Here is a 23,667-nt window from a genome sequence, read left to right as displayed (position 1 = left end):
GTTTTCCTGTTTTTACATGACCAGGACTCCATTACTGTGCATAATTCTAAGAACTGGATATTGCTTACTGAAACTATATGGATGAAACTGGTTAATTCAACCAACTTTAAGATCTTGCTTTGTTCCTTTGTAACACAAAGAAATTTAAAAAAATAGATGTACAGCATAAGAAGTATGCAGATTATGAAAATACTTCATATAAATCCAAGTAATTTTTCTTAAAGGATCAGCAGAATGTGGATGGTGGACACAGCCACAGGTTCTGAAAAGGAAGGATTTTCTTTGGCACAAACATCTAGGGTTGTCCAATCTTTTTTCTTTTCCATTGCACATTGGGAGAATAAGAGTGGTCTTGGGCCACACATTAAACACACAAACACTAACTACAGCTGATGAGCAAAAAAAAAGTTCTGTGCACACTTTTCATGATATCTAACACCTGACACCACAGGTAAGTGAAAGAATTTTCAAACAATCTGCACGTATCCCGTAGGGCATCAGCTGGGACAGCCCTGAATGAAAATACTCATAAAATAAAGATATCTTTACAACGTTTAAAGCACATGAAAGAGAATACCAATCTTATAACATCTAAGCTGGTCAACTCTCTCTCCTTTTTACTTATTAGCTAGCATGGCCATTTAATTTACTCAACTAACCTTCAGCTCACACAATCATTCCTAAGCCCAAGGCTGAAATCCCAACACAGTGAGGTCAGGCAGGCAAAGAACACGACACACACTAAGAATGTCACAACTGGGGAGAATGGATCCCCTCCTAAGAAATTCACAGAAAATGGCCTACTAGAATATGTCATCTGCTTGATTGTAGGACACGTCTGACTCCACAACCACAATACTTCCATAATTGTAGCTTCTATCAAGTGAAGTTACGTCACTTTTACTGTTCTTCCTCTTCAGGGGCTCTCCTTCCTGCAGGGCGGACAGGTCAAACCCAGAACTCACTGTTTGAAGTCCTTTACTCAGTTCAGCTGACCCCGAATGACTGGCTGAGGGCAAAAGTCGGTCTCTCCGTAACCTTTTTCTTATTTTGTCTTCTTTACTCTAAAAAGCAGTATTGAAGAGTGAAACAGAGCCTGAACAACTGTCCACAAGTTCTTATCAAGACTGCTTGTTAATCAATACTGATGGGTCTGTCTATTAATCAACCCTGATGGCTCTGTCTATTTCATTATTCAGTCATGTAACCAAAGCTTGTTGAGAAATTCCTGGTGATGAAGGCAGACACAGAGCCTACCCTCATGGAGCTTGGCATCTGGTTCTTGCTCTGAAAGGCCAAATAGAGAGCTGGGAAGTGAAGGCTATGGACCCAAAACAAAGGCTGGGTCGAGACAGAATGGCAGGGAGAGGGTTCTGGGGGCACATGGACAAATGCTGCTGGTGTTGTCTGAGGCTCTGCAAGGGCTCTTTTCAGCTTAACACCACACCCCACTATACCTCTCCTATCCCTACACCAAATTAAACTTATTATTTTATTTGAGGAAAACTCCATACTTCACTTAATTTTGAGAATTGGATACTTCTTACTTAGGCCTTACAGACAAAACTATAATCTTCAACCAACTTCAAGATATTGCTTTATTCCTCTAAATGGAAATTTTTAAAAAAACACTAAATATATAGTATACGAAGCACTCAGATCATGTAAAATATGGACATAAGCTCATTTTAGGGTGCAGCGAGCTCCTCAGGCTCTGTGGGTTGGAGAGCTCAGTACCTTCCTGCGCTCCTCTGCCGCCTGCATCTTCTCCTCGATGTCCCTTATTGTGAAATCCTTTACTTCCTTTTTGATCTTGAGTTTTTTCAGCCTGGCTGGTGGCTTTCTCAGTGGCTTCTCAGTTGTGTTCACCTGGAACAAGACACTTTGTAAAGTGAAGAAAACCATATTGTCCTACTGACAGAGGACAAAGTCAGGGAAATTGGAATAAACACAGTTTAAAATGTCAATCCTAGGCCAGCACGGTGGCTCACACTTGGAATCTTGTCACTCAAGGAGGTCTAGACGGGAGGATCACTTCGAGCTCAGGAGTTTGAGACCAGCCTGAGCAGGAGCAAGACCCTGCTTCTACCAAAAAATAAGAAAAATTGGCCGGATGTTGTGGCAGACACCTGTAGTCCCAGCCAGTGGGGAGGCTGAGCCAGGAGGATCACTTGATCCCAGGAGTTTGAGGTTGCAGTGAGCAGTGAAGATGCCACTGCAATCTACTGGGGTGATGGAGTGAGACTGTCTCGTAAAAGAAATAAAAAGGAAAAGTGAATCCTCAACAGCTGGACGTTCTAGAGGCAGATTAAACAAGCAACAATGTGATAGCTATTAACAACGGAATAAATTTGTAAATATAAAATCTCTTAGATCCCTTAAAAACCTAGGCTACTCCAGAAAAGGTGCTGGGAATGCAAGGTGCTCTGAGCCTAAATAGAAGAAGGGAAAGATGAGGAATGAGGGATGAGTCTGCAGTTCAAGGTGAAAAGTGCAACCTGATGATTTTATAATATTCCACAAGCTACAAATTACTTTCATTTGTCCCAGAGATTAGTTTTTACTGCTTTTTGTTTTGAGCTGGGAAGAGCTAATTAACAATTACTGTGCAACAGCTCTGGGCTGGGCTTTGCTGTTGGAACTTTACAAATATTTTCATGCCAGGAGAAAAAATAATCTCATTTCCTATGATCAAATGCCCTTTGGACAATTCAAAGCAGCATAATGACTTTCTAATTATCATTTCTAGTTACAAGAAAAGTAAAATTTTTGTAATGGGTCTATGAGAAAGTTTAAATTTATGTTTTCCTTTTTTAAACTAATGTTTTATAATGTACATTTATTATGAAAAATTAAAATGATATATAATCACCCAATTCTTTCCCAATTCTCTTAACCACCTGGCCCCCCCAATCCCACTTCTTATTTATTTTATTATTTTATTATTATTTTTTTGAGACAGAGTCTCACTATGTTGCCTTGGTACAGTGCCGTGGTGTTACAGCTCATAGCAACCTCAAACTCTGGGGCTCAAGCAATTTTCTTGTCTAAGCCTCCTGAGTAGCTAGGACTACAGGTGCCTGCCACAAAGCCCAGCTATTTTTTTGCTGCAGTTGTCATTATTGTTTAGCAGGCCCGGGCTGAGTTCGAACCTGCCAGCCTAGGTGTATGTGGCTGGCACCCTAACCACTGTGCTACGGGTACCAAACCCCACTTCTTAGTATGAACCTTTTTAAAGGTTTTGGTGTCTGTCTTTTCAGATATCTTCTATGCACAGATATTTTTATATCTGAGTCATTACTTAAGTTTTAAGATGCATAAAAATCAAGAAATGTAAAATCTGCATGGACAGAAACAAATGCAGCCCTTCCAGCAGCACCTATAAGCCGAGCAAGTTGAAACTTGCATGGGTGAATCAGAAAAGATGCTGGTGACTATGTTTCTTGGAAGTGAAATAATAGACCATAACACAGTCTGTTTCAAAACTTCTGTAGTGACGACCCACAGACATAATACGCATTTAAGACATCTGTAATGTTAACTAGACCCTACGTGGAATTACATCATACACACTGCTTTGCAATTTGCTTTCGCCAATTAATTTAATATAGGCGTCTCTCTAGGTCAGTTATGTACAGATTTATTACAACTGGGGGCGGGAGAGGTTTAATGAACTCCAAGCTTTCACGATAAAATGAATTGAATGCTGTTCTAGATAATTTCTCTAAAGACTTTTTAAAAACAACAGAGCTATTAATATTCATCATAATTTCTAAGACACTGGCTCTTCAGACCGTTAATGTTGTAGATATTGAGAAATAAACAAACAAACAAGGACAAGCAGTTTAGTCTAGTAGAAAAAAGGCACCCGATTCTGGGACTCAGACAGGTCTTGGTTTGGATCCCGGCTTGGCTATGACTTTCCATGAGTCCTGAACTCTGCAAGTTCATTGCCCACTGCTCGAGATGGAGCCGATACACTGAGACAGCAGGGGAGACAGCAGGGAGAGAGTTCAGTGCGTTCACAGGTGCCGTGTGAGGAGATGGGAGGAATTTTTCAAATCCACCTCCCCCAAAATTTGGAAAAAAGGGATTTTAATGATAGTTTTGCGGGGGGGGGGGGCAAATCCTAAGCAATTGGGTCTTCTGGTTGGCTGGGTTTGGGATGGAACCATAGGGGGGTAGACACTGTCTTCTTTGCTGAGTTGGTTCTTGGGTGGGGGTGGCCATACTCCTTAAATCAATTCCTCATAGTGGGGCCACTGGTCTGGGTGGGTCAGTCCTTCTACCTTCTAACCAGAAAGCAGGGCCTGGAAGATATCTCAAAAACTAGCCTTAGGTTTCACAAGAGTAATGTTATCTATGGAGAAAGTTAAGAATCGCTATGGTCATCAGGTATACAACTCCCGAGTAACAATTATAGCAAAACAAACTAGAGGACAGTGGCTGGTTATTTTCATTACTTTCAGCGATGCCTGTGCCTCTGACCTCAGGCCCTTACCACAGTTCTGGTCTTATTCCCCCTTTCTGTTTTATTTTATTTTACTTTATTTAGCTTATTTTTTATTTCAAATTAATATGAGCGTACACATTTTTTAGGTTACATTATCCTCACTTCCAGAGTAAATTTCCAGTTGTAAAAGAGCCCCTCACCCAGGGGGGGGGTTATACATCCTCACAACCAATTTTACAATTGTAAACGGTGGTTTCACTTTCCTCATTTGTAAAATAGGTTTAATAATACTTAATTCACAGGACCGGGGGGAAATGGAAGGAAGAAGGAAGAGGAAAGTATATACAACCACTCAGTAAATTGTTTTCATTCTGTAAAAGCAGTGACTTTTGCAATGATAGCACAGAAAATCCTAACCCGGGTGCAGTGCCATCACTCACCAGGCCAGCTGGTGCACAGGCAGGCCAGCTGCAGGAGGCCTGAGATTCCACCCAGGGTGACCACAGACACCCCAAGCGGGGCTGAAGTACCTCTTTTCTTCAGGCTCCACTTTCTCAACTGTGAAATAGTGAGGACACTGAGGACGGCTAAATCTCCTTCCTGCTTTGAAATCTCTGATTCTAAGAGGCTTCTAAAGGGAAAACATTTAGTGACGTTCTGGCTCCCTAGAGCCATCCGTTTTATGCAGTGAGAAGTTTTTCACCACATGAAAACTGTGGGATGTTCTCAAAGCAAATTCCCTCCCCACTGCCACCATTTGTATTATTTTTATGACAATTGGCTTCTAGGCTTCCTGCTGGCAGGAGCCATCTGCTAAAAAGAGGGACATGGTGGCTCAACTAGAGATACTGTGAAATGACTATGAAAATGGTTTTTTAAGGAATGTTCACTTGTAGAGGGTGAAAATGGAAGTAATAATCCAAGATCCAATAAAGAAAAGCAGGGTTTGCTTTGTGTAGGAGTCTGAACCTCAACTAAAGTGATGAGATCAGTAGTTCTGAGAGAACTTGGGATTTTCCCGTTGGGGTGGCTTAATCCCAAAATGACGTCCGTGATCTTATGTTCTTCCTTCCCCTTGAGGAAGTTAATCCTATCTAGGCAGCCCTGGTTTTTCTTGAGCTCAACATTTTAAGTTAAAGGAATTGAGAAATGTATAGAATGACAATTGCGTTCCTTACCACTGAATTTTATGAAATCATTATTGTCAAATGTTGGCACTTAAAAATGATAACAATGATCATATTTTACTTGGAGAGATGCTGCAGCAGAAATTTAAAGTAAAAAAAGAAAAGAAAAGAGAAGAAGGGAAGAGAAAAAACGTCAAATTTGAAGCCTATAAGTTACCAGTTCAATTAATTTTCTTCAAGAATACTAGTAGAGGGCTACCATGTCCAGAGATTGGAGTCTTGTTTCTGGACAACTTAATTTGTAATTATTACTTTTTACATGCACTGTGTATTCCTTAGATCTTTCTTAACTATTTTTTTTTTTTGGCCAGGGGCTGGGTTTGAACCCCACCACGTCTGGTATATGGGGCCAACGCCCTAACTCTCTGAGCCACAGGTGCCACCCAGCTTTCTTAACTATTGACCTGTAAGTGAACTTTGGCTTTGTTTCCTTCAAGGGAGTCTTGTACATAGGAAATGGACAAAGCTTCCTGCAAAAGATCTGGTCATTCCTGTTTTGTCACCGTTAGACCTCCAGGGGAAGGTCACTTGGATCCCTAACTGACGCTATTTAGTCCTACCCCAGTCAACTTCCTCCTCCTTAAAAACTCCACATGAGGTTCAGTAAATAACGTTAGAGACTCTGATGCAATGTGAACAAACCTCCTAACTACACTAAAGGTTACCAAGTACAGAAGTTTCACAGAGAAGGGAATAAACTCAGACCAGACATAGGCGTCCAAGGAAGAATTCACAGACCTTCCTGTAGGGAAACCCAGGATATGCTAAGAAGTAGGGGGAAGGGAGTTTGGGATAAATGACACTTAAACCCAATGCTAACCTTTGTGGATCAATGAAAGCCTAACATATCTCTCTACAGTGGTCCACAGCCCATACTCATAGACGTGGGTACATAAAACCAAGGCACATTATAACGTAGTCACCTAACTCTCATTGGAATGAACTACATTGAAAGATTCACTTAATATGCTATTTAGCTTCTTAAATATTATAATTTTTGCATACATTTTTAACTCTTAGTAAACACAAATTCTATTAGTAAGAACATTTCTGAAAGTTGATTATCCAGAGAGTGCTAGGGATTGCTGTAGTACTCGCTAGCGAGCAAGTGATAAATATAAGGAAAATGGACGCAAAAGGGCTGTATGGTGGATACAGAGACTGGCTCGCAGAGGATGCCCCCGATCCAGAAGATGAATGGAGGACCCATACATTTCAGCATGCTTTATTCCATTCCACTCAAACTAACTCAATGAAAGACACTGACCTGGTTAGGAAGGAAGGAGATAGACCTATGTCTAAAATTCTCTTGTATTTATTTATACTATTGGACCACACAGGAAGACTTATTTTTAAAGTAGTCTCACAAATTCTTCTATTTTCCTCATAATATTTTATTTAAAAGAATGTATTCTCCTAGCGCAATGAAGAAATGATATTTACATGTCTGATCGGATTCACCCCATTGTGGTAACTGCTGACATCAAAATCCTTTTTCTGACGCCTCCTTTGTATTTCTCTTGGCTCCTCGGTTTGTTTCTTAGCCAATTTTATCACACCTGGTCTTTTTAAAAAATTATGTATCAGATAGTTCAAAATAGTAATAGTTCCATTCTTAACACGCTCCCTCTCAGTCCTTCAGCACTCATTCTCATCTTTTTACATTGGCCTTATCACTTTTCCCAAAATATGCAAGACACCCGGAGTCTGACACACATAGATTCTCAGTGCACCTGCACTAAAACAGGCTTTATCTGTGACACCGAGCCACGGCAGCTCTTCTTCATCTCCACAGGCTTCCTGAGGATAATTTTACACCCTGTTCCCGAAATGTGATATTTTCAGGAATGTTTTAGAATTCTCTTTGACAATGAATAGGGAATGGACTACGATTTCAAAAGCTGTAACTTTTCCTGGCTGGGTAATGAATTTAACAGCTTTGTCTACAGCTCATTGAAACCGTAGGGCAGTGGTTCCAGGCCGGGGCTGCCCACAGAAATCACTTGGGAGCTTTCGAAAGAGTGAAAGCCGTGCCCCAGGCCTTGGCACTGGTGCGAGGGGTGAGACCCAGACATTGGGATTTTTGAAACCTCACTAGGTGACTCCAATGGACAGCCAGGTCAAGACTACTGTGTGGGGCTATAAAACAAAGGGCCGTGTGTTGCTGCTCTGGCCTGTTGCAAACCTGGCTTATGTTGATATCATGGCCTAGTACCAAAGCAAAAAGAGAGAGAGAACGAACTGAGTTATTCTTGCAGGCTGTTGCATTTAAATCCTTTTGAGAATGATCCAAACTCTGCTCCTAAAAACCATTCCCTGTCTCTATAATATGAAAGTCTTCATCTTTGTTTACTTAATTATGTTACTGAACGTCAAGCCCATAGTTTTCACTTCTTGTAATAAGTATATTGCTTTCACAAGGTAGCTTATATTGATTAACCTTGCCTGCTCCCTTGCAAGGTCTAAGTCAGAACTAATTCATGTCTGGCAATTGCATCGCTGAGAAATATTTTAATGTTATTCCTGCTGGTGTTAACACCAAGCTGTGTCTACAGCATTTCTCTTATGAAGGCGCTGCTTAGCTACTGAGTGTTTTCAAAATCCATCCTCTTCCACTTGGCCTGCTCTCCTGTCTTTTTCTTTTCACAGGCCTTCTTTTATCTCATCCCCAGAGACTCACCTAAAGCTAGAAAAATATCTTTCCACCTCCCTGACATTAAAAACCCCAATCTTTCTTGTAGTACTTTCAAATTTGATAAAATACTCCAAAATGTGGACAGCACTGTGCAAATGTGAATCGTCATCATGTTGGCATTATTGTTTTTATTATATGGTGCATTTTTACCTTCCTTTTCCCCCCACATCCTCTTATAATTGGCAGCCTGATAATATCACTCAGAAGGCTAAAAAATCTCCTCTCTTTTCCCCTAAAAACCTTCTGCAAGATTTATTTTCCTTTTTCAAAAGAAAATGCCGCTTTAGCTTTTATTCATGAGTTCTCAACATTCCCTACACACAGAGAAGGAAATTAACTTTATTCAAACATGAAGTGACTTGGTCTGGGTGGAAAACTTGATTTAAATAATGAGTCTTTTTATTCTCAATCAACTGTTTTCCCTAGGAAGAAGGGATAGGCAACCATTAAGGAGCATTTGGTGTAATTTCTGGGTTTTTTTTTTTAAGAGACGGAGTCCCACTTTGTCACCCTTGGTAGAGTGCCATAGCGTCACAGCTCACAGCAACCTCCAGCTCTTGGGCTCAGGTGATTCTCTTGCCTCAGCCTCCCGAGTAGCTGGGACTACAGGCACCCCCCACAATGCCCAGCTATATTTTTATTGCAGTTTGGCCAGGGCTGGGTTTCAACCCGCCACTCTCGGTATATGGGGCCAGCGCCCTACTCACTGAGCCACAGGCACCATCCTGATTTCTGGGCTTTATTTCTACTATTGCTCTTTCTTTCTTTTCCATTCATTTTCCTGCAGGTTCTTTTCTTTGTTATTATTTTTTTTTTCACCATCTTTTTTTTGCCTATGGATCAAGGATTACTGGTGGTACTTGAGAACACTGACTTGAAGAAAAATAAAACAAAAACCCAAACAAATGACAAAACATTGTTTGTAAGAATGACAACGACAAAACTCGCTATCTTCTTCATGGGTTTATATAGAACTTATTCAAAAATTTGGAACATTGGACTTTGGCCAAACCAGTTAAAATCCGAGTAAAAATATTACTCTCACTAAAGAAAAACAATGACAGGTTAGTCAAGGTGAATCAACAAAAACAAAAATAGTAGTATAACTATTTCTAGAATTGTCTTTATTTCCTCATGTTTGATTTTAGGGTGTGCATATGTATAAATACATAAGCGTATCTATTTTAGCTTTGGCATTTAGGTCCATTTTCTTTTCTTTCTTCTTTTTAACATTTTATTTTATTTTTAATTGAAACATAATTGTTCATATTCATAGGGTATAATATGATGTTTTGATACATGTATACATTCTAATGTTCAATAATTCATAATAATGACATAATTCATAATATTCAATAATATATACAATAATGGTGTTCAATAACATCATTAAGTAACATTTGAACATTATAATGTTCAACTCAGGGTAATTAGCAGGTAATTATCCATCACCTCAAACATTGTGTTGTTATAGGCTCATTTTCTTATTGGATAAAGCAGATTTTAGTTTTATATTCCCAATGCCCGGCATGACGCCTATGACATAGGCAATCCATAATAAAAATTACTGAAAAAATCAAGGCATGTTATTCAATGGGGCTTATTGTTTTTCAAACTTAGTAAAACCCAAGAAATATTTTATTGGATTGATTAATCATTAATAATTATGAGAATTTTTAAATCCATAAAAAAGGATGGTGTGGGAGGGTTTATGGAAGAAAAATCTGACATAGATAAATGCTTTTATCTGTATTATAATTTAAATATGCTGGAAATAATGGCCTATGATCAATCATGTTCTATTGCTACTTTTAAGTATAAGCTAATGTTAATTACAAAATTACTTGCCATGACATCATATGATTCTCCATTTCTAAATCCTTGGCTGTGGCTTTGTATTATTCCTTGAACAATTAGTTCCTCCAGGATGTCTGATGACTTCTGTCGCTCTTGATTCTGTAGGGGTTGGGGCTTACTGATTAATCCATTGGTCACTAGGTGTTCCAAAGGGAAAGATAAAAGAAAGCAAAATTTAAGACTGAAGATTTTTACCAATCAAATGCTAAATGGGTGTCTTATAAATCATGCAACTTAATTAGGGCCAGGGATGGTGGCTCATGCCTAATCCCCTGCATTTTGGGAGGACAACTCAGGAAGATCTGAGACTAGCCTGGGCAATATAGTGAGACACCATCTCTGAAAAAAAAAAAGCCAGGTGCTGTGGTGTGTATTTGTAGTTCCAGCGAGGAGGCTGAGGTGGAAGGATCACTTGAACCCAGGAGTTCAAGGCTACAGTGAATCATGATTACACCATTGCACTCCAGCCGGGGTGACAGAGTGAGACCCTGCCTCTAAATAAATAAACAAAAAAGAAAAGTGTTACTTAATTAAATCTTAGTCTCAGCATTCTTACCTACATATCTGTTTCTATTATAAATTGTTGCAATCCTTTGAAGTTCAAATTTTAATACTCTTACAGAGTATGCCAGTTACTCATCAGGTCACATATTAACATAACAGAAAGTCTTTCTGTGTGCTGCTATGTACTACCTTTTTGTTGTAACAACACTTATACACTTGGGTCTGACAACACGGGTTTGCTCAACTAATTATGTAGCTAAGCCACAGCTAAGACTCAGATATTCTTTTGGTGACTATTATGAGTTGCAGTTTGGTTTCTATGCTTTGTATACAGAGGATAAACAGCGTGATGTTGCCAAGAGACTTCTAGTTCTGCAACCCTGAGTTTAAAATTATACCATCTGGTAAATCTACATAAGTAAAAGTATGCCTTTTTGAAGAGTCTTTAAACCAAATAAGAATTGTAGTGATATCAACTAAATTTTTGTTAGTGATCTAAAAATGAGCACTGAAACAGTTTATGGGAGAGTCTTTACAAGTTGCACTAATGAGAGAGGCCCCCATTCCAAGTCACCGCACTGTATAAATAAGCAAATAAGCTGCTGCCTTTATGCCATCACATTATTAAATAAAGGCCCCTGGTCTGTTGGGCCAAAGGCAGTTTCGCTTCTCGTGTCAAAAAGGGTGCAATGGGGCATCCTCAGAAATGAGCTATCTTCTCTTTTGTAATTCCCTCGAAACCCTGATAGAAGCCAAATCCTAGGGCAGTGCCTGTGGCTCAAAATGGTAGGGTGCTGGCCCCATATGCCAGAGGTGGCGGGTTCAAGCCCAGCCCTGCCTGCCCCCCCCCCAAATAAAGCAAGTCCATTCCATTTTGTGGATGGAATCTTTTTATGAAAATTTCTAACCTCAGAGGTTAGCAAAGACAGTTTTCATGAATTTGTGCTGGGCAGACAGAAAACACACACTTACTAATCAGGCGTCTTTCATTTGACAATAGTAACCTCTCTGTTACGAGAGATTTCTCTAATTGACAATTGCAAGGAATTCCAATGAATCCCTTCCCATTTCAGTACCTTTCCGTGCGTGTCTTCTCCCCATGCAAGTGTAGCTAACTTATACAGAAATCCCTCAAGTCTATCAGTCATTTCAACTAGTTTTCTTGCTTTCTTTGGCTATTGGGGAATGTTGGAGGATGTTTAAATGACATTGTGCTATTATAAAAGTAATACATAGTTACTGTAATACGTTTAGAAAATACAGCAAAGAATAAATGGTAAAATAAAAATGAGCATGTTCTCACCACCCAGAGATTACCCTTGTTGGTTAGTAAACTTTTATCTTAATAAATTTGACATAATACTGGACATACCATTTTTTCCCATATAGTTAACATTTACATTAGTATTTTCTCATGTCATTTGAAATTATACAGGGAAACATGGGTGAATTTGTCTTTACTCTTGGCTTAGGGAAAGGCTTTCTAACTGTGACTAAAATTCCAAATGTAATTTTAAAAAATCAGTAAATTGCACTGGATTCAAAAAATAACTGTTCAAAGCAAAAAAAAAAAAAAAAAAATCCCTAATGGGTCAAATATAGGTCTCACATACTTCCTAATCTGATGTACTAAGAAAAACACAATATCAGTTAAGTATTTTTGATAGTAACAAAAATGTATAACTTGAATCTAATTATGAGGAAATCTCAGAAAAACTCAAATTGAGGAACATTCCAGAAAATAAATGGTCTACACTCTTCAAATATGTCAAGGGCATAAAACGAATAAAAAGCTGAGAAGTTCTTCTGGTTAAAGGAGACTGGTCACATCTGACAGCCAAATTAAACGTGTGATCTAGGATTAGATCCCAAACAGGAAATTTACCTACAAAGGACATTTGGGAGATAACTGACAACATTTGAGTATCTTTTTCTATATTCTGTCACCCAGGCTGGAGTACAATAGCATCATCATAATTCAACACAACCTCAAAGCCCTGGACTCAGCATTCCTCCTCTGTCAGCATCCCACGTGTCAGGGACTACAGGTGTGCACCACTCCTCCCAGTTTATTTTTCTACTTTTTGTAGCGATGGAGTCTCAGTCTTGCTCAGGCTGGTCTTAAACTCCTAAGCAGGGGTTCTCAAACTTTTAAAACAGGGGGCCAGTTTATTGTCCCTTAGACCATTGGAGGGCTGGACTGCGGGCCCCAGGATGAGTCAGCTGCTAAGCAAGACCCGCAATGGTGGCAAAAACATCCAGCAGGCCAGATAAATGTCCTAGGTGGGCTGCATGTGGCCCATGGGCCGTAGTTTGAGGACGCCTGCTCCTAACCATAAGGGATCCTCTGGCCGCAGCCTCCCAGAGTGCTAGGATTACAAGTGTGAGCCACCACACCTGTTCTGAATATGGTCTATTGATGAGATAATTGTACTGCATCAATGGCAATTTCCTGATTTCAATCCTTGTATGGAGAGTATGCAAAAAAAAGTCCTTGTTTTGGGTGGCACTTGTGGCTTAAAGGAGTAGGGTGCTGGCCCCATATGCTAGAGGTGGCTGGTTCAATCCCAGCCCCAGACAAAAACTGAAAAAAAAAAGTCCTTGTGTTAGCACATTAACATTTGGGAAATCTGGGTGAAAGAATACAGGTGTTCTTCGATTTTGGCACCTTTTCTTGGATCTGAAATTATTCTAAATAAAAAGCTTTTTAAAAAGGAAACACTTGGGAAATAGTGTGAAACCTGAGATTCTTAACAAATATACTCTGCACAGGTGAAGAACAGAGGCACAGAAAGGAGGACACCCAGAATTCGGAGGAAGAAAAGCAACTGGGCAGAGAGCAAACAGCAAGTCTAGGGTACACGGTCTTCTTCATTCTGCAGGAAGGTGCTTCCTGAACACTCAGTGACACCACATTTAAGAAACAGCTGCATTGGTGGCTGTCTCCCACCCCAGCTGCTCTGGCTCAGCACTCTCCTGCCTTCTGTATACAGTTTTAGCAGTGTGTATGTGGCTGGCAGGACTGACTGTGTTGGGGACAGCAGTCCCCAACCTTTTGGCACCAGGAACTGGGTTCATGGAAGAGAAATTTTTCCTTAGACAGGGGTTTGGGGGGTGCCATAGGGGGTGAGTATTTAATTCTCATAAAGACCATGAGGTCTAGATCCCTTGCATGCACCATTTACGGTAGGATTCGTGCTTCTATGAGAATCTAATGCCTCCTCTGATGTAACAGGAGGTGGAGCTCAGGTGGTGATGCTGGTGATGGGGACTGGCTGTAAACACAGATGAAGCGTGGCTCACTGGCTCACTCACAACCTCTTGCTGCACAGCTTGGTTCCTAACACACCTCAGAGCAGTGCTGGGGGTTGGAGGTCCTAGGACACACCTGGTCCCTGTCTGCCTGACAATCTGTGGTCTGTGACCAACACAGATATTTAGCAGTCATGTTGCCGTCTAGAGAGGGTCTCAACAGAATTATCAGAGGGTAAATAATGTCTGAGCTGGCCCAAGACAGAGAAGAAAAAGAGGGGCTGCTCCTGCCCTGCGTTCCCCAATCACCTACATCATCTCAGAGGTTTTGTTGACATATCAGAGCTGCAAGAGGAGAGAGAATATTAAAATCTGTGGTAACCAGAGTGTGCCAGCAAAGTCCAAGAAAAATAATCACATGTGTTAACTTGTTTTCCAGTCCTTACTTGTGGCTAGAGAAGAATAAAACGGAGCAGCTTTCCTTGAGGTCTCTGAAGTTCACTCTGTTGCAAAGGCTGACAACTACAAATAAGGTGAGTTAAATCAACACCAGGGGGGTAAGTCAAGTAAAGGGAAACCCGCCATAGGGAAAAAACCACCAATAGTTTCTAAAGACCACACTAGGGAGTAACCACCTCATTTAAATTACATCTTGAAAGATTCTTTAATTGTATATTTGCTGATAATTTGGGTGGGGAAAGCTGCAGAACACAGTTTGGTGTAGGTTTTATTTATTTTTGAAAATGTAGACTTTCCCTGGGAAAGATGTTAACATAGTGGGAGGTTAAATTCCTTTAAACTTTGCAAGAGCTGTTCCAAAGGTTTGTTCCCAACTCTCAAAAAGGCTCTTAGTTTTTTTTTTTTTTTAAGATGGTTTTAATTACTTCAGCAACAAGAAGATTAATATGTAGCATTATTTACTCACCTCATGAAAACCTAAGACTAAATTCTAACGTCTTGGGGATAAAAATCTTATCATTTAAAGTACTTCATGGTCCACAGAGCAGTGATAAAAGGTCTACCAAACGGACATTGTGTAATATATTTAGAGAAATAGTGCTCTGTAAAGACCAACGTGAATAGGGTGGAGGAAGGTTACCTGAATTTACTGTTCGATTTCTTTCACTGGGAGATGGAGAACTTTCTAGAATGGTTCCGGGTAAGTTTCCCATTGGGGCTTGTTTCAGGTCCTCTGCATTGTTCACAGTGTCCTTGGGCAGTGCAGTTTCCTTTTGGGGGCTGCAAGCCCCCTTGGCAACATCAGCCTGTGAAAAGGGAACAGCTTTATGACAGTCAAGACTTCTCGGAAAACATAAGCAAGGTTGCAGGGTCAGGTTTGTGCTCTGTAGCCAACCAGTGCCTGTGGTAGGCTGAGTAGTACCTAGAAACTAGATGTTATCATATATGGCAAAACAATTTGGCAGGTGTGATTAAGGTTCTTGGGATGGCAAGATTACCCTGAATTATCCAGTGTCCTTATAAAAAGGAGACAGAGATCTGACTACAGAAAAGGGGAAAATGATAAGGTGAGAGGTCCACAGATTGGAAAACGTTAGAGTACTGGAGCTGAAGGCGGAGGAAGCAAAGTCAGGAATTCAGCTCCAAGAAGCAGGACAAGGCAAGGAAGGACTCCTTCCCCAGAGCCTCTGAAAGGAGCCAGCCTTGCACCGCCCTGACATTAGCCCCATGGAACTGCTTTTGGATTTCTGACCTCCAGAGGTGTAACAGAATACGTCTGTGTTGTTTTAAGCTACTAAAGTTGTGTTAATTTATTTGAGCAGCAATAGAAAACTAATGTAGTACCTAACATGAATTTGCCAGATACAAGATACCATGCCAAGCGTGCTGAAGGATGCCAGATGAGCAAGTTCATAATCATCAGTATCACAGTAGAGGTACTAGGGTATTTTTTTTAAGTTTAAAGGAAAATGAAACTATATTGTTTTTGCTGATTAAAAACAGTAATATTGGCTAAGTATGGTGGCTCATGCAGTTTGGAGGCTAAAGCAAGTGGATCTCTTGAGCCCAGGAGTTGAAGGCTGCAGTGAGCTATGACTGCACCACTGCACTCCAGCCTGGGTGACAGACACCCTGTCTCTAAAAACCAAACGAAACAAAACAAACAAACAACAACTAAGTTTATTGTAAAATCAATCTCTTTCTCTCTCTCTCTTTTAGAAACAGTCTTGCTTCGCTTGGTTGCCAGGACTAGAGTGCCAGGAAGTCATCATAGCTCACTGCAACCTCAAACTCCTGGGCTCCAGTGATCTTCCTGCCTGATGGTTGTCAATTATACATTTCAAACGGATGCTATGGTTTGAATGTGTGCCCTTCAAAATTCAAATGTTACCAATGTGACAGTATTAAGAGGTGGGACATTTAAGAAATGACTAAGCCCTGAGGGCTCTTCCTTTCATAAGGGGATTAAGGCATTTATAAAAGTGACTTCACACAGCCTTGAACTGGCTTGCCTTCAAGTGAGAACATGGAAGAATGGCCCTTTCCAAACAACCAAATCTGTGTTCCCTTGATCTTGGACTTCCCAGCCTCTATAAGTGCAAGAGATTAATTTCTGTTCTTTTTAACTTACCCAGTCTGTGGTATTCTGCTACACTAGCACAGACTAAGACAGTGGGTAAATCATAGAGTATGTGAATTATATTTCAATAAAGCTATTTTAAAAAGTAAATAGAATTACACATTAATGACATATTTCTGTAACACGTTTTCCCCATTGACACATATCAGAGATGTTTCCTATGTCAGCATATATACGTCTACTTCATTCTATTTAATGGTGGTGGCACTGTAGTCCATTATATAATTATACCACACTTTATTTGACCAATTCCTACCGAAGGACATCTAAGTCATTTCTAACTTTTCAATTTCATAAGTGGTAGTGCTGGAATAATATCCACGCATATATATCGGTGTGAACCCTTCCTGTCATTCTGTGAGAATCGATTCCTAGATGCGGACATGCTGGGTCAAGGGTATGCACATTTTATATTTATCACGTGTTTCCAGAGGGCCCTCCGCAAATACTGCACTAATTTACAATCCAACCTTCTCCTTTCAAGGATGCCTATTTCTTCAAACCACGGTTCCACTGCTTGTACACAGGTCAAAACAAAGTGTAAAAATACGGCCTATGTGTGATTTAAGAAACCATTGAGGACAAAGTGATTATCCATGCCAAATTTTTCCTAGTTCCACAGCAAAAGAAAAGGAATAAGAAAAATGTGATGAGTTTTTCATGAAGTTAAATTAATTCAACTTGAAGAATTGTCCTTTATTTTGAGAGTAAGTACATTTTACATGTTAACATGTTCAGGAAGACTTTTCTCATACCTTCTCTAACTACCACAGCTCCTCTCTTCTGGTGCTGAGCAATCCTTCATCACTTGGGTGGCCACTTTTCCACGTCCCATTGTAGTGGGTGTTATCAACTTCTCCATCTGAGACACGTACCAGAGGAGGCCTCCTCAGTGTCTCCATAGGAGATAAGAATATAAGTATCTTCCATGGAGTACTGTCTTCTCGAGACTCTTCTTCTGTCTACTAATTTTATTTTTTGGGCCCATGGGTGCTTCTGCTCTGCTGAGTCTCTGAAGGACTTCAGGACTCTGTTTTCTACCTCTCTCTGTCTGCAGCACAGCCTTAGTATATGTGATACAAGCTTGTGTCTTGTTGGGGGTAGCAAAACGTGTTAAAGAGGAGAAGAAGCTTGAATTGGGTCTTGATGAATGTGTTTCCAGTGGACAAGGAGAGAAGGGCAATTTGGATGGAGGGAAAAGCATATACAAGAGAAGGATATGAAACCTATGGTGTGTCTAGAAATGTGAACTATCCCAGCGTAGTGGAAACAGGTTGAGGTAGAGAGTGGAAGATGTGAGGTGGGAAAAGGAAGTCTTTTGTGACAAGTTAGAGGAGACTGATTTATTCTGAATGCAACAGAAATCCTTCATGGGATTTTTATCCATGGAAGTAAAATAAATTCACCAGGTGTGTTTTTTTTTTAGAAAGATCACTTTTGGGTGAGTATAAGTGATGGAAGTGGAAGGAAGGGAAGGACAGAACAGGATTATCAGTTACAATTATTGCAGTTATCCAGGTGATATTTGATTAAACGTCAACTAGCACATTGGCCGTGAAAATAGGGGAAAGAAGTAGGTCCAGAAATATTAGAAAGGTAGAGAATTGACATCTTAGGGCCTCAGTTTGAAGAAGGAAACTCCCTCTTGGCTCTAAAATTATGACTCTAAGAACTGGAGGAGACATTCCCTTTAGGAAAACTAAATAAAAAAATAGGATGTTGGTATGAAACTCTTGGTACCTTATAGTAAAATCATGTACACATTAGACTACTTTCTGGAATTACTCCAAAATTTGATGTCCGTTAGAGGCTAAGTAAATTGCAAAGGCTGGCTTATAGAAGCACTGGTCATGATCAGGTAGGTTTTCATAAGTCAGTTAGGGATTCTTGCGTGTTCATAGGAGGTCTTACATAGCTCCTATCACCTTGTGTAGACGAAATCATCACTTCAGCTAAACCAACATGAGGTCATTGTGTTTAGGGTTAATTAGTTCTGTGGGTCAAGACCGTATGTGAAAACATGAAAAACCAACCAACCAACCAACTAACCACACAAGTAAGCAAACAAAACCCCCATGTATCTGAAATAGGAATCAGAACAAGGAGAAGGCCTAAAAGCAAGTACATGCTTCTCTCTTTCTCCCTCTGTCTTTCTTCATAAACATGGTTACTACCCATGTGACCCCTGTAGAGTCAGTGGGCCCAGGAAAAGTCTTTAAACATAACATATTACATGCAATGTAATACATAAATATATATACAGTAGAATATAAGTATACCACTCAAGGGAACTGTAACAAAGATCACTTTGGTCAACATATGGAGGTGTCAACATAGGGAACTAAGTCTACTGTACTGATATGTACACATGGTGAAGGCTGGTCTATGAAAATTAGGTCAATTTAAGAAGGGAGTGGTCAACTACGGAGGTTGGTTCTAATCTGTATGTGTATATATACACATACATATATATGTGTGTGTGTTTGTGTGTGTGTTTGTTATATATAACAAAGGAAAAGAAAATCCTGTCTGGGGCTTTTCTTCCAGAAACTCAGTTTATACTGAAGGTAAAGATGCAAATCATGTTAAGTGCTCTTTACTTTCTTTTAACTAAATGATTAAAAGCCAGTATCTGCAGTGATAGTAACATAAATATTTTCACAAGTTTATTTTGTTCAACAGACCCATCATTTTTGGATCCTAGTAAAGCACTGAGTTACACAGAAGGACAAAGTTTTTCATTTAACATTTCCAAATAAAGATCCTGAAAATTGTAATTGATTTAACAACAGCAGCAACAACAAAATGCCTACATTGGAGTTCAGAGCAAATCCGAATACGTTCAGTCTAAAAGGTGGTTATTCACAAAGATATTCTGTGATTCACAACTTGAAATAGATCTAAATGCTACCACCCCTGAATGATCTCACAATTGTTTCATCAAAGCCACTTGAACTGCTTGGAATTAGAATCCAGGCCTTAGCAAGGATCTCTACCTATTTATGCTTATTTAGAGACAGCCTCCCCTTGAGCCCTGTTAGTGACCAAAGCTTAATTGCAGTGGACAAAATACAATTTTTTTAGCATAAAACAACGTAAACCAGTCTTCTGTTTCCAAAGCAAAAGATTAAGGTTCTTCTTTTTTGAAAAATAAGAACATCTCTCAAATATCTTACCTCTATGCAGCATGTTCTGGAAGTTTTAACCCAATTTCATGATGTAGATTTGAGAATAGACAAAGCTCAAAACCAGACATATTTACAAATTAATTAGATCTATGCATCTCAGAAATCAGGTAAACAGTGTTCTGGTTCTAGATGTGTATGCAGTGTTTCCACACCAGTTAAGAAATACACCTCCATTGTACAAGCAATGGTACTGCAGCAGGGAACTGGGGGGAAGGTTTTATTTTTTCCTTCAGATGAAGTTGTAACAGAAAAACAGATTGAATGTGTTTTTTACAATTCGTATCAACATTGTGTTATACCTCAGAGACCTGGGGATAAAATGTTATCAATTTCAGACCGAATTAAAAAGTTGTCAATTACAAACTAACAGTTATGCAAATTAGGTCAATTTAAGAAGTATCCCTTTTAACTATAGACAGGTGGGGTTTTGTTTGTTGTTTTTTTTCAGCATGGATGTATTACACCTGTCCTGCAGCTCTGGGGGTACGTTATTTGCCAAACAGCTCTGAGGGGATAACTCCTTGAGGCTTCCTGGAGCTAAAACCTTTCTAAATTAAATTATTAGTATATGCAATTTATAAATATATTTGTCTCTGGACATCTGGGAAGAATCAATTCTTCAAAATTTGAGGTTTTTCCTAGTTTAATTCTAACAGATGGAATAATAAATAACAACTCTCCAAAACAGTCAGAACTATGATCATTTTATTTCATTTATTTATTTATTTTTAGACATAGTCCCATTCTGAGACCCTGGGTAGAGTGTCATAGTGTTATTGTAGCTCACAGGAGTATCTCCCTCTGGAATAGCTGGGACTACAGGCATCTACCATGATACCCTTCTAGTTTTCTTATTTTGGTAAAGACAGGGTTTCACTCTTGCTCAGGCTGGTCTTGAACTCCTGAGCTGAAGCAATCCACCCACCTCATCCTCTCACAGTGCTAAGATCACAGATGTGAGCCACTGCGCCCAGCCAGAAATATGATTGTTTTAAAAGTTGGACTTTAGGAAGTAATTGAGGTCTTTTTACTGACAATCAAGAATTTCCTTTTTCAGCCATTGGGAAAAATCTGTGCAGGGTCCTTGGAGACCATCTATGCCAATCTAGCCTGTCTCCTCTTATAACAGACAAGGAACTTTGAGTTATTCATATAGAAGGAGAGCATTTCTCCAGCTAAGAAAAGTTTTCTCATACTTTTCTTATTATTATGCATTATTTTATTACAGTGTCTTCTTGCCCTGTTAGATTAGACTAAGGTAGAAAGGAACAAAACATCTGTAGATAGGTCTCAAGAAGTTTAATTCAGAATATCTTGAAGTGGCACCTCTAAGAAACATAAATATTTCATGCAAGCAAAGATTCATTTCATCTTACAGACACTGCTGACCTACTAAGTAAGCTCTAAGCCTTTTATAGTTATGAAAGTAGGAAAAGCATTACTATTCTCATGGCTATAAAGTGGTTAATTAATAATAATCATACCTCTCCCAGATCAGATTTCCAATGTCAAGTACTTGGGACAGGGAAAGGTATATGCATCAGTTGACTCTGAGTCTATTTTCAGGATATGTTAATATTAAATTTTCTCCTTGCTGGCTGTTATTAAACTAGTTACGCTCCTATGAGACAAGAAGACACTGAGGAGTCTTAGAACCGGGAGGGACACGTAGCCGATCAAGAAGCATTCACTAGTGCCTGCTGCAGGTCAATCTGATGCCGTGTGGTAAGCATTGCAAATACAAAGATGAAACAATAACTGATCTCAAGGAGGAAACAGTGCAGGATAGGAGGCAGACATGGAAACAAATACAACAAAATGTTTTGAAATATGACAGGAGCAGATGTAAGATCAACCCTGCAGGCAGGGTGGCAGGGGCAGGGTGCAAAGGAAGGGCAGGCATGGAGGCCTGAGAAGCCTGAGAGAATGGAGCCCTGCAAGTCACTGGGCCTGGCAGCCTCACAAGAGACAGGCACTGGTCTTAGAGGAGAGGATGAGATTCAAGAGAAAGGATGGGACCAAATTGTAAAAGCTTTTGCACACTACAAAAATTTTCATGGGAAGATAGGTGACAGTGTGAGGAGTAGACTGGTGAGGGTGGTGACAGGAGAGGCACAAAGACCTGGTAAATGGTAATGGATCCATAAACACAGATCTGGTAGCTTTGGGATGGAAAGCAGAAAACTTTGTTAAGAAGGGTGGCCATTTTGGTGAAGGCTTCCGCCAGGGCCAGGAATGCAGCCTGGAGTCTCAGCCCTTACTAGACTCTGGTGTGCTTGTTTCTGAAACGTACTCCAAGAGGCCAGCAGATGTGCTCCATGTGCAGTGTTTGCTCTGAGTAGCATCTAATGGTCCTGCACAGCACCTGCAGAGACGCAGTGCATGCTGTTTAAACAGTCATTCCAAAAATGCCCTCTAGGAAATGTGGCCATAAGTCCCAGTTTGCTGGGCTTCAGCCAGATTGCCTGGGAGCATTTATTAATAGTGAGTTCTCTTTCACTCTTAACAGTATGATTTGATTATAAGCTACATGGTAGCTCTATCTTGGGGTAACTCCCCTGAAATGAACCCCTGAGGGCTCCTAGCTCTGTTTATAAAATCCTGATGGTGGTAAGAATGGAAAGAAGTCATGCCTTTGTTTTTGCCCCAACCAACCCATCCCTCCACGTCCCACTCTGTAGAAAAATCTCCTTAATGTCTCCAGAAGAATTAGAGGGGATGTAGCCTTGAGGGCAAATGGAAAGACTCTTGAACTCTAGATTCTACTTTTGCTCTGCCCCCAGAGAGGCTGTGCGGCCTTGGGCAAGATGTCCCCCCTCTTTGGGCCTCTCAACCCAGAGCACACAGATGACAGATCCGGAGACAGCGTCTGAGAGCCCTGAGATCTTGCCTAATTATAAGTAAGTAACTACCAAAGGACCATTTTCCATAAGCCAATAAAACAGGAAAGTTTCCAGGAACTCCCACCTTCCCCTGAGAATCACCGCAGGTCCCAGCTCTGAGCAGAAGGCCCTGCTCTTCCCCGCCTCTGCCCTGAGGTGTGGACCACCTTCACAGGCTCTTTAAACCACAAAAGAACTGGTCCTGTTAGAATAAATATATACACACGTGTGTATTTATCTACAGAGCATGCCAAAAATATATACACATTTTAAGAAAGAAAAATCTGTATAGTTTTTCTTTCAGCAAAAAAGTATTAAATACTTCTACAAAAGTGTATACTTTACTTTCAGCAAAAAAGTATTAAAATCGTTAATACTTGAGTCGCATTTGACTTCTGCAACGACCAGCGATACAAGATACAAGATAACAAATGTTATGGGTGTATTTTGAGCATTACGATTTTAATTCAGTTTTTTCCTTTCTTAAAATGAGTATACTTTTTTTTTTTTTTGGCATCTTCTGTATATTTCCTGGTGAAGAAAGCAGTTAACACGTGCAGAATAAAGTTACTCTCATCTGTCCTCTCCACTTCCCACCTAGTAGGGGAGCTGTGAACTTGGGTAGACCCTGCTCCAGGGAACCCCAGACGCCCCACACGCTTAAACGCTTTTATCTTTTTTAGTTTGTTTTTCGTTTTTACCTTGACTCCCTCTTCCCAGCCCTTCCTGGGCGCGGGGATGCGTGTTCTGTCTTCAGCGGGCTGGGAAGGGCGGCAGCCCATGCTGCTCCCGCCCTGCTCCTCCTCTGCCGGCTTCTCTGCCTGCGCCCCCGCGAGCGCTCCCCGCCGCGCCCCGGGGGTTCCCGAGCTCGGGCGGCCGCGCCCCTGGCCCTGCGCTGCGGTGCCCCTGCGTCCCGCGCCCCTGCACCTGCCCTCCGGTGCCTGCGCCCCGCGCCCCGCGCCCCTGCCCCTGCGTTGCGGTGCCCTGCGCCCCGCGCCCCTGCACCTGCGTTCCCCACCACCTGCTTCCCGCACTCTCTGCACTGCCACG

The 23,667-nt window shown here is 40.6% G+C and overlaps 1 protein-coding gene across 1 annotated transcript; it reads right to left on the bottom strand.

Moving 5' to 3' along the window:
- Positions 1 to 635: 635 nt before the first annotated feature.
- Positions 636 to 23,399, bottom strand: STMND1 (stathmin domain containing 1). Its single transcript, XM_003788374.3, has 5 exons — positions 23,319 to 23,399; positions 15,048 to 15,213; positions 10,184 to 10,335; positions 1,738 to 1,869; positions 636 to 1,064 (listed from the first exon to the last, which is right to left on the bottom strand). Exons 1-5 carry the CDS (start codon positions 23,397 to 23,399, stop codon positions 804 to 806), a joined length of 792 nt encoding a protein of 263 aa, XP_003788422.1. The 3' UTR covers positions 636 to 803.
- Positions 23,400 to 23,667: the final 268 nt, after the last annotated feature.

This window comes from Otolemur garnettii, unplaced genomic scaffold (genome assembly GCF_000181295.1).
Source record: "Otolemur garnettii isolate 467f Iridium unplaced genomic scaffold, OtoGar3 scaffold00026, whole genome shotgun sequence".
Classification (NCBI taxonomy): Eukaryota; Metazoa; Chordata; class Mammalia; order Primates; family Galagidae; genus Otolemur; species Otolemur garnettii.
The sequence above is the reverse complement of the archived record's forward strand: the minus strand, read 5'-3'. Positions and strand labels throughout refer to the sequence as shown.

Excerpts from the sequence above, each read along its gene's own strand:
- STMND1 (XM_003788374.3), bottom strand. The coding sequence starts at position 23,399 with ATGGGCTGCCGCCCTTCCCAGCCCGCTGAAGACAGAACACGCATCCCC. Across the intron at positions 10,336-15,047 it reads AAATCGAACAGTAAATTCAG|ACCTAGTGACCAATGGATTA; the intron begins GTAACCTTCCTC and ends TCCCTTTGGAAC. Across the intron at positions 1,870-10,183 it reads GAGAATCATATGATGTCATG|GTGAACACAACTGAGAAGCC; the intron begins GCAAGTAATTTT and ends GTCTTGTTCCAG.